The following is an 11,304-nucleotide window of genomic DNA, read 5'->3' as shown; positions in this document are numbered from 1 at the left end:
CTATAAAGCACTGCTTAATTAGATCTATGTAGGTGTTAGAAGACTAGAATTTGTACACTTCTTGAAGAAAGATAAGGATTCAGTCTATTTATAGATTTATAATTAACAACTAACAGATGTAACTACTTCTCAATATAGCCTTTCCAAAGCCTGGTAGGAATCATGCTGGAAAACTGCACAGCAGCTTCCTGGAAAAGAATGTTCAGTAGAGAACATTTGATTTGATAAGTGTCAGAGAAGATCTCATGGATTGATCCTTCTAAAATTCACTTTCAGTAAAACCAAAGAAAGCACACCCACTATAAAAAAGAATATATACACACATATACGTGATTCTTACCATTTCCGGAAAGTCTGAGCAAATCTTTCAACAAGATCCTGAGGTAAGGATAAGGACCAGGTAGGTTTGTTTGGATTCTAGGTTTGGTTTGCTAAGTTCTAGTAAATAGGTGCTTGTTTTGCTTTGTAGGTATCTGTGTGTTTGATTCAACACATCTTTCAGGGAATGACAGTGGAGAAATTGGGCAGGGGGTTCTCGCTAGGACAAGGCATGAGCTATTTGATGGGAAGCAATTAGGTCAGACTGTGGCTTATACCCCAGGATGAGGCAATAAATGTTGGAAACACCAGCATGACAGAGTCATAACAAAAGAATACAGACTCCAGGCACTCTGAAATAACTAAGCTATGTTTTCGAGCAGGCACTTAGACAAAAATGGTGGTTATAACCACTTAATGTATAAATGAGTCAATTATACCAATATGTTTAGCTGCTTGTGTCTTCCTTGGTCATTGTGATTTAAGGCATACATTAGTCATGAGCAGCAGTCTTGTATTGCCAAAGGAAGTAGAGACAACTGAGCCCCACCATTAGTGGTGGTATCACTAGCCCATAAATCACAAATCAGACGGGGTATCAAGACTTCTCAATGAAAATCTTCCAAATGAATTAAGTAGTCACATCTTTGGCAGGGTTACTCTCCTACTCCATAAAATATGGACTAATTGTTGGATTCATTTACTGGAACTTGTGATATCAACCTAAGGACATTACTACTTCATCCACTGTACATTAGTAGGGTTTAATGAAGAAGGGTATCAGCTGCTGTTTATTTTTGAGTAACTCAAAAGGAGAGAGGATAAACTACACTCAGGGTTTGGCGATGTGAGTGAACATTCTGGGATTTCAGTGGAGAGCAAGTAGAATATTTTTTTCAATTATCCCCCAGAGTACTAAATTAGAACTTCTATACCTAACACCCTACCCTTGCAGGAGCTTAGTATTGAAGACAGTGTATCTTGGCTTTAGGAATTTGGTGGCTGGTATGTACTAACAGAAACTAGAAGACTAGAGAGTTTTAAGTCTAGGTACTTTTAAATCAGGATTTTGGATCCAGGGGTTGGGTGAACTGAATGAAGGTAGTCAAAAGGTATAAACTTACAGTTATATTTAAGCTCAGGGAATGTAATATACATGATGATTCTAATAAACAGTTGTGTATTGTATATTTAAAAGTTGCTCAGAGCAGATATTAAAAGTTCTCATCATAAGAAAAAAAATGTACTGTGTAGTGATATTATTGAACTTATCGTGGTAATCATTTCACAATACATGCATCATATTATTATGTCGTATACCTTAAACTTCTAAATATTACATGTCAATTATATCTTCATACAACTGGGGAAAAAAGATTTTTGGGTCCAGATATAGGTTACAGCGTAGGCAGCCTTTCTTGGGTCCCACAACTCAGAAAACCAAATAATTTTTAAACCTCTGGAGTCTGACTCTTTCTCTTACCTTCCCCCCTACCCCCAGACACAACATGGGTCAATATAGAGCCCATCCCTCTTATTCCATCTTTTCTCTGACATTTCTTATTTGACTCATAGGTTATTTAGAAGTTGCAGTTTAATTTGCAAGTATTTGGGAACTTCTCACATTTCTTTCAATTTCGGCATTTTATTTTTTTTATTATTTTTTTAATTTTTAATTTTTGATAAACATGTATTTTTATCCCCAGGGGTACATCGGCATTTTTTACTATGTCAATTTCAGTATTTTTTTTACTATGTGGCTCTCTACTAATTTTTGCTACTTGAAGTTAGCTTCTTGGGAGTGTAAATTCATGATTTTCATCAAATTTGGCAAGCTTAGAGCCACTATCTAATATATAGGTTATATAGTTATATATACTTTATTTAGAATTCATATATATCACTCCTTTACTCTCCTTTTGTACTTCAATGTATGTTGGTGCAGTTAATGCAATCCACATTTCTGAGGCTGTTAATTTTCCTTCAGTATTTTTTCTCTCTTCAGATTGTGTAATCTCCAAGTTCAGGTTCTTCTACTGGTTCAAATGCACTGTAGAGACCCTAAAGTAATGTGCCTGGGTGGCTCAGTGGTTTAAGCCACTGCCTTCGCCTCAGGTCATGATCTTGGGGTCCTGGGATTGAGTCCCACATCGGGCTCTCTGCTCAGCGGGGAGCCTGCTCCCTCCTCTCTCTGTCAAATAAATAAATAAAATCTTAAAAAAAAATGTTTCTCTTTATTCTTTATTTGGTAAGCACTACTAACCCAGCTTCCTTTACTTTTAAAGCATGCTTTCAGTCTTTTGAACATATGGTGGTTGCCTTGAAGTCTTTTATCTAATATCTGGGCTCTCTTACAAGTATTTTTCCCTGTCTGCTTTTTTTGCCCTCTCTACAGGTCCCTCTTTTCTATTTCTTTACAGGTCTCTTTCTAGGTGAAAACCGGTCATTTTAAGGAATCTATTGTAGGCTTTTTGCTTTTTTTTTTTTTTTTTTTTAGATTTTATTTATTTGACAGAGATCACAAGTAGACAGAGAGGCAGGCAGAAAGAAAGGAAGGGAAGCAGACTCCCCGCTGAGCAAAGAGCCCAATGCAAGCCTTGATCCCAGGACCCTGAAATCATGACCTGAGCTGAAGGCAGAGGCTTAACCCACTGAGCCACCCAGGCGCCCCAGCTTTTGCTGTTCTTATAGAGAATAAATTTTCTTGAAGAAATGTTTCTTCATTTGCTGTATGCTCTTAGGACAATTTTCAGACTTTAAATGGGTGTTTAAAAATATTTTTTACAGGGCACCTGGGTGGCTGAGTTGGTTAACTGTCTGCCTTCAGTTCAGATCATGATCCTGGGGTCTTGGGACAGAGCTCCAAGTTGGGTCCCCCCCTCAGCAGGGAGTCCATTTCCCCCTCTGTCCTTCCTTCTGCTCTTGCAAATAAAATCTTAATAGATAAATAAAAAATAAAATACTTTTTACCAGTTGTGGTTGTTTTGCTAGAAAACATGTCCACAGAGCTCCTTGAGCTACCATTCTAGAAGTGGAACTCACTCTGTTGATTTTTCAAGTATAATTGTGTTTTCTTAGTGGCTATTGTAGGAATTACAATATGGATTTTATCAGCCATCTTTAGATTAGTATTAATCTAGCAAAATAGCCATTCCTTCCCCCTAAGAACTTAATGCTATTTTTGTCACACGTATCCCACCTACATATGCTGTCAATTCAATATACTGTTACAATTATTGCTGTATATAATGTATTCTAATTAACAGTAAAAATATCTATACAGTCTTAGGAGAGCTTACCTACATATTTACTGTTCTCAATATTCATTTCTTCCAATGAATTTGAGTTACTATCTGGAATCATTTTCTTTCAGCCTTAAGAACGTCAACATTTCTTTTGAGGTAGATTGGCTAGCAATAAATTTTGTCCATTGCCTGGACACGCATTATTTTGCATTTATCTTGACAGTCTTGCTGGATTTTTTTTTTTTTTTTTTGGATGTAGAATTCTTGGCTGATAATTTATTTTTCCTCCATACCTTAAGTATGTTACTCACTGCCTTCTGGCCTCTACATTTTTTTTTTTTTTTTTTTTGGCCTTTATTATTTCTGATGAGAAGTCAACAGTTAACTATATTGTTCATTTACATGAATCATATTTTCTTGCTTTCACGAATTTCCCACGAATTTGACTATTAAGTGTATAGGTGTGGTTCTTTTTGTGTTTATCCTGGGTTTTACTGAAGTTCTTGGATATATGGGTTAATCTTTTCATTACATTTAGGAAATTTTCAGCTATTCTTTTTCCAATTTATGCCCTGCTCTCCCACCCCCACTGTGCATGTTGGTATGCTTGGAATTTGTCCCATAGATTTCAAGGAGCTTGCCTCTCACGAAATGGAGCCCTCTCTTTTAGAAGCATTCACCTTTTTTCTGATTGCATTTAATTTTTAAAACTTAGTTCAGGGGTGCCTGGGTGGCTCAGTGGGTTAAGTGTCCAACTGTTGATTTCAGCTCAGGTCTTGATGTCAGGGTCATGAGTTCAAACCCCATGAGAAAAAGCAAACAAAGAAAACCCCAAACAATTTAATTCAGTGGTTATTAGTTAAAAATGTGATATTATATTCTTTCTTTTAGAAATAGTAATAGTACTTAGGTTTTTGTTCTGCATACATACTAACAAAAGAGATGACAAAAATGAAAATAAGAATTCTTTCAAATACAGTGATTAGAATGGAAAATGAAGGTGGAACAGGAGTGTTCCTCTTGAGGAACAATATTTATAAAATCTTACATGTAATCTTTAATGAACTCATATGCATTATAAAAAAGGGGTCATTATGAGTGATCTGGAGATGGCTACATATGCTTTGTTAAGAATGCCATATCTTTTATCATACAGACTTCAAATACTTTTCAGCTACACTTATGAGCATTTAAAAAAAAAAATGGAGCTACGTCAACTACAGGATGACCAATAAATATAATTAGTTCATCAACACAATAGGGTAACAACAACGATGAAAATGCTTGACCTCATATAGTCCAAATACTAACGTTAATTTCCATTTACATATTTGAAGGCAAATGTGTAATTACCAAACAATGTATAGCACAGAAACAAGAAAGTGTTGTAAGTCTAGTTATTTTGATAGGTTTTTCTACACATAATTATCAACAATTTATTATAAAAACCTACATATACAATTAAAAAATACTTGATCAAAAGTCTTTTAAAATATAATCAGAATGAAATGTGTAGAAAGAGACATTTCAAAGTCGTAGCAGTTACTACTATTACAATATTTAATCATTTTTACAATAGGTCTGTTGTTCCATTTCAATTAAATTCATTTCCTGGAACCATCACATTTCTTGCTGAATTTCAGTCAGAGCAAAAGCAAGTTGTCTAATTTTTTCTTCCATTGCTTTTTTGTTCTTGCATGTTTCTTGAAGAAGTTCACGCATTTCCTCTTCAACCCGATGAACCTAAATCAACATGCAAAGTTTGCATTTAAATTTTTTAAAGAAAATATATTTAAAAAATGCATTCTGAAAGAAAAAGTCAAACTTTACTCTCATTAATTTTGTAACTTGTGGTATTCATTTAAAGCAAAGAGGTATATATATAATGTAACTTGTTTAAATACTAATACTGTATACAAAGTACTTACATTTATATTGTCTAGATCTCACAGGTTCTTGTGATGAGTACACAGTAATTTAACTTAACTGTATTTTAGAGCTTAGAAAATTTGTTCAAGGCTGTGCAATTTCTCAGTAGCATATATGAATAGAAACTCAGTCTTCTGACTTATGTTACGTATGAATGAGGAGTCATGAGTTCAACTAAAACAATTCCTCACAGACTTTTAAAACTGAAATAACCTCCCTTCCTATTTAATCTGGTCTACTGTATTTTTCTTTTCTTTTCTTTTTTTTAAGGTTGTATTTATTTATTTGATAGACCGAGATCACAAGTAGGCAGAGAGGCAGGCAGAGAGAGAGAGAGGGGGAAGCAGGCTTCCTGCTGAGCAGAGCCCGATGTGGGGCTAGACACCAGGACCTGGGATCATGACTTGAGCTGAAGGCAGAGGCTTTAACCCACTGGAAAATGGTGCCCCTGGTCTACTGTATTTCTAAAATTGCTGTTGGTTATCATCTCTTCCCAACCTATATTCTCCTAGAATTCTCTGTACTGTATACTATTAATTTCTGCTTGAAATTCTCTCTCCTATGATGCAACATTCCTGATAGTGCTAGCAATATGACCATTCCTTTTTATTTACTTCCCTCTTCTGAATCTCTAATACAGATTTCCTAAACTTTTTCCCTTAGAAAACTAATATTTCTCCTAATTTAAATTATCATCTTTATGTAATAATTTGTAATTTTTTTCAGTTATCACATTTAAGCCCTGGTGCCATTTCTGTAACTCTCTAACATCCCTTTGATATTACACCATATTGGCACCAGAGGTCCAAAATCAAACTCAGTATTTTCCTTTCAGCTAAGGGCCTAATCTTATGCTTTATTTGGTATTACTTGATGCACCCTTGTTAACACTTGGTAGATTTTAAAGAAAACTTCTGAAACATATGTTGACCTGAAATAAAATAAAGAGCTACATTTTGAACAAGTTATACTTCCTTATTTATTGTCATTATTTCCAAAGACCTTGTTGCTTTTTTTTTTTTCACATAGACTCCTGAGGGTAATGTCACCTAATCACACAACTGTCATTAAAATTTTAGGAGTTACTCTTTCCGTTTATGAACTCTTTCCCAGTTAGCTGATTTTCAATTGCTGTATCACAGATATGTTTCTTACTGCCGCTTCAAAATCAAGAGAAAATGGAAATTTACAACTCTTCACTCACCTAGTGGATGTCAACAGAGGGATTATATCAAACTAAACGGGGTACCTGTTGCATTTTTAAAATACCTGGATATAACCAGAGACAGGAAATGAAAGTCTCTGAGGGGGAAGCTCATGCATGTGTATTATTAAAAAGCTCTACAAGTGATTCTGATATCCACCTCTGATTTATCATCACCCTAAGTATCTCTGTCAATGATATTAAATGATATCTTGATATTAAATGATCTCATTCAAGACAATCAGTGACAGTCTTAAACCCTAATTAATAAAATACTCTTTGGAAACTTTTTCCAAAATAGTGATGGATTATACTTTTTATTTATATAGTACCTTTAAATTTGCAGAATCGATGTATTTCTGCTTTTCACTTGCCAGTTGTATTATTTCAGCATGATGAGCTTCAACAATTGCATCAACTTGTTTTTTAAAGGCATCATCCATACTGTGAAGCTTTTCCACTGCATCCCTTAAAAATAAAATAAAAACCATATTATCTTTGTGCGTAAAAATTAGCATTTTTTCTCTTCTTGGATGGCAACTCTTATATTCATATTTTAATGGAAGTATAACTCCATTAAGTAGCAAAGGGCTATCTTGGGTAACTAAAGATATAAGTGGTTCATCATCCAGCGGCATCTGTTAGTAACACAACAGGGTAGGGTAACATCAAGGAAAACTTGTTATACTTTTACCCTCTGAAAGTTAGAGTACTCTGGTTCCCATTTATTTTGAGTCTAAGGATCTGAGTTTTAAGCACATTCACAGATGACTACTATCAATCTTTTTTTCCCCATGTGTTTGTAGTATAACTTGAGAGGTATACACTACGGGAAGATTTGAGTCTATGCATATGTATTATATGTCTGACTTCTTTATGCTAATGCTTAATAGATAATACTCTATATTAATAAGCACATTAAATAGCATTCACAAAATTTTAATGCTAAGAGTTTCTTAGAGGCCAAATCCAAATTCCTTTATATTAAATATGAATATAAGAAAGTTAAGTCCATAATGAACACACTTTCTGCTTTTGGTATAGCCCATAGTAAAATGGATTGAAATTAGGTCCATGAATCAGATTTTTATTCCCAGTTGCAACACTTATTAGCCATATGACTTAAAAGCAAGTCACAAGCTCTGCATTTAAGTTTTTTGGGTAACTATAAAACAGGATAATTCTACTCTTCTGCCAACCTCACAGAACTGTTGCTGGGTTCAAATTAAGATATAAGAGAAAAAATCAATTTATATGTTATAAAAGGCTATATAAATAAAATGTTTTTGTGAAAATTCTATTAAGTCAAAAATCATATATGCATATATACTAGTCCTAGTCATTAAAGTATTAATGTATAAAATCAGGTCTTCATTGTTTTGCGATTAACATAATAATGTAATATAAGAGATTCTGAAAACTATCAGGCTTTATGATTTATATTAAAGTTTAGAAACTGCTCTTTATAGAAGATGCTATTTCTTTTAGGATTGAAAATACTCCAAATTGTGACAGGCAAGAAAGAAAATTACAATAGGTTTCAAGCCATGGTCCTTGAATTAGCACAGCTGAAAGCAAAGAGGAACAGGTACACGTAACTGTATTATCCATTAAAACTTTCTATAGAATATAATATTTTTCCACGGCAATTACTGTGTGTCAGGCACTAAGTACTAATTAACTCTTATAAGCCATATATATATATACACACACACACACATAAATATACATATACACAAAATTTAAACCTCACACCAAACATTTGAGGTAGGAACTATTATCTACATTTTATAGATAGAATGGAAGTAAAGTACTTGGCAAATAACTAAGTCCAACACACTTTAACCCTTTCCTCTGTCCTTCTTTTTACATTATCTCACCCATTCCAATTCAGTGTTTATGTTTAAAGATCTCCCACATACTCTAGGACTCAGTGCTTACTTTTGTAGTTCAACACTTTTGTCTCTTTCTGCTTTAAGTTTCCTTTCCTTGTCTTCAAATTTTTCTTTCACTTCTTTTACTTGCATTTCAAGATGACTTAGAAGCTCTCCTTTATCATGCCATTTCTGATTAAGTGTACTAATACAAAAAGAAACAATTTAAAAAATAAAACTGGTTATATGAAATTATTTAGCCACATTTTATTTCTCAACAGGAAATACCAGATACCTGTAAGCTTTTCTAATTTCTTCAAGTTCTAATTCCTTTACTTTCAACTGTTGTTTTAGTTTTTCTTTTCTTTCATTGTGTCTTTCCAGTTTTTCAATTATGTCATCCAGTTGTGAAGATTTCTCATCAAGTTGTTCTTGAGTACATCTTTGTATTTCAGTGATCTTTTCTTGTAATATTTTGATTTGTTCTTCTCTTTCTTGTACACACTTGAAGAAAAAAAAATCAGCACTTTACTTTTATTAACCCTAAATGTCTCATTTTGTAATTAATTAGATATGGTTTAAAATTTTTCTCAAAACTACAAATTAAAAAAATAAATTGAGAGACACCTGGGGCTCAACTGGTTAGGCATCCCCCTTCAGCTCAGGTCACAATACCAGAGGTCCTGGGATTCTGGGATCAAGCCCTGTGTTGGGAATCCCTGCTCAGTGGGGAGCCTGCTTCTCCCTCTGCCTCTGCCCCTTCCCCCTGCTTGTGCTCTTTCTTTCTCTACTAAGTAAATAAAATCTTAAAAAAAAAAAAAAAGTAAATTGAATGTTTATTGAGTGTTTTCAAAGAGATTTATAGGACATATATTTAAGGTAGATGCTTAACCCACTGAGCCACCAAGGTGCCCCTCAGGATGTTTTAAAATCATAATCAGTACGAAACATTACTACTTTAAATGTTATTAAGAAAAATAAAAATTTTTATTCCTCTCACATTTTTTATTTCAGTAAATTAGGCAATTATCAATCATAGAGTGAGAGAGAAGGAAAAGAAAGCAGCACAATAAAAATTTCAATTACCACAATTTCACATTTGAAAAGATTTCATGACAGAAACAGAAAAAAACTCTTGAGTGGATGACTGATACAGCAAAGACTGATATTCACAGTATATGTCATGGCACAAATTAAACTGCTATTTCTACTGTGCTAAACAGAAGTGCTTTCTGTATCAGGATGAGCAAATACTTTACTTCAAAATAAAGTACAGTTTTATCACTATTAAAATGCCACATTAAAAAACAGGTTTTATAGGTGCCTGGGTGGCTCAGTGGTTTAAGCCTCTGCCTTCGGCTCAGGTCAAGATCCCAGGGTCGTTGGATTGAGTCCTGCATTGGCTCTCTGCTCAGCAGACAGCCTGCTTCCCCCACTCTCTGCCTACTTGTGATTTCTCTCTCTGTGTGCCAAATAAATAAAATCTAAAAAACAAACAAACCAAAATACAGGGTTTATACCTCTCAAAACATTTTTTATTCTATCTTCTATGCCATGAGCCAGACTTTATCCTGTATTTACATAGTAAAAATCAGATGATAATGAAAGATCAAAACCACCATGGGTACTGTTAGAAGTCTGCAGGTACTAGGCCTCATATAAGTTATTTACTCCAGTGAACATTTGTTTGCTTTATGTGGGCATGCCTGGATGTCTGGGATAGCCCTGCTATATACCATCTACTGATACTAGTCCCTGTGAGTGAGAAAAAGAGGAAATTGGTAGTTCTGAAATAGAGTAGTTTTTAACCCCGTTTCCTCTGGCCCACCATGCCCTTTTTCCTTCTGGGAAGATGGAGGCAAACAAATACTGGAAAAGGGTAGCTTAAGTATGTATCCATACGTATTAGAAGGAGGTGGTTTAATTCCTCAGTGTGTTACATATCTAAAAACTCTAAGTGAAGATGTCGGGTAGTCTTGTAGTCTGGACCAACATCTTCATAAAAGCCATGAATTGTTTATTTTCTCCCTGTGACTCTGAAACACTTAATGAGCAGAAGTCTTATGAAATAATCCCATTAATAAAAAAGAATAAACATTGCATCATTAGAGAGTACTGTAAGCCATATATACTGAAAAATACCAAAATAATATATGAGGAAGAAAAAGAGTTTAAAAAAATTTCTGCTTCTGATTTCCAAAATCAGAAGCTAACAGAATCTATTTAATTTAAATCAAACCCCAATCTGAAAACATCAAACATCTTTATCATGTTCATTTGCTTTTTGCAGATTTGTTTTGTCTGCTTTGTCAGACTTTGTTTTGCAGACTTGTCTTTCTACATAAACTTTCAATCTGAACCCTTGGTTTCCTATGATTTGGGGCCAGAGACAAGTCTGAGAAACAATATTATCAGTAACAAACTTAAAAAGACCCAGAGAATTTCTATTTTATGAACAAATCTAACTTAACAATGAATTAGGATCATTATCCATTTTAGGTATTAGCGATGATGAATTTGCTGCTGAAAGAAATTAGGCCAAACTATCGCTCTATGCTGTATGATTAATGGGAAGGCACCACTAATACTCGTATCTTTGAGGCTGATGCAATGTTGTTTAGAATAAATGTAGTAAATTGTGGGGGAAAAAAATGACGGGCTAACTTTTTTTGGAAAAAACCAAAAACCTAAAATCAAAACTCTTCTGTGTTTCAGATCAACTGTTATCATTCAT

At 34.2% G+C, this 11,304-nt stretch overlaps 1 protein-coding gene across 4 annotated transcripts in view; it reads right to left on the bottom strand.

Annotated features, from left to right (window-relative positions):
* Nucleotides 1-4,781: 4,781 nt before the first annotated feature.
* LRRCC1 (leucine rich repeat and coiled-coil centrosomal protein 1) overlaps nt 4,782-11,304 on the bottom strand; it is a 36,880-nt gene continuing 30,357 nt past the window's right edge. For all 4 annotated transcript variants that reach the window (XM_059394802.1, XM_059394805.1, XM_059394804.1 and 1 more), the window contains 4 exons: nt 8,866-9,074; nt 8,638-8,775; nt 7,029-7,164; nt 4,782-5,306 (listed from right to left, as the gene is read on the bottom strand). In XM_059394802.1, the coding sequence (XP_059250785.1) occupies nt 5,184-5,306; nt 7,029-7,164; nt 8,638-8,775; nt 8,866-9,074 (606 nt within the window). In that variant the 3' untranslated portion in view covers nt 4,782-5,183. The remainder of the gene's footprint in view (nt 5,307-7,028; nt 7,165-8,637; nt 8,776-8,865; nt 9,075-11,304) is intronic.

The sequence above is a fragment of the Mustela nigripes genome, chromosome 3 (genome assembly GCF_022355385.1).
Source record: "Mustela nigripes isolate SB6536 chromosome 3, MUSNIG.SB6536, whole genome shotgun sequence".
In the NCBI taxonomy this organism is placed as follows: domain Eukaryota; kingdom Metazoa; phylum Chordata; class Mammalia; order Carnivora; family Mustelidae; genus Mustela; species Mustela nigripes.
The sequence above is the reverse complement of the archived record's forward strand: the minus strand, read 5'-3'. Positions and strand labels throughout refer to the sequence as shown.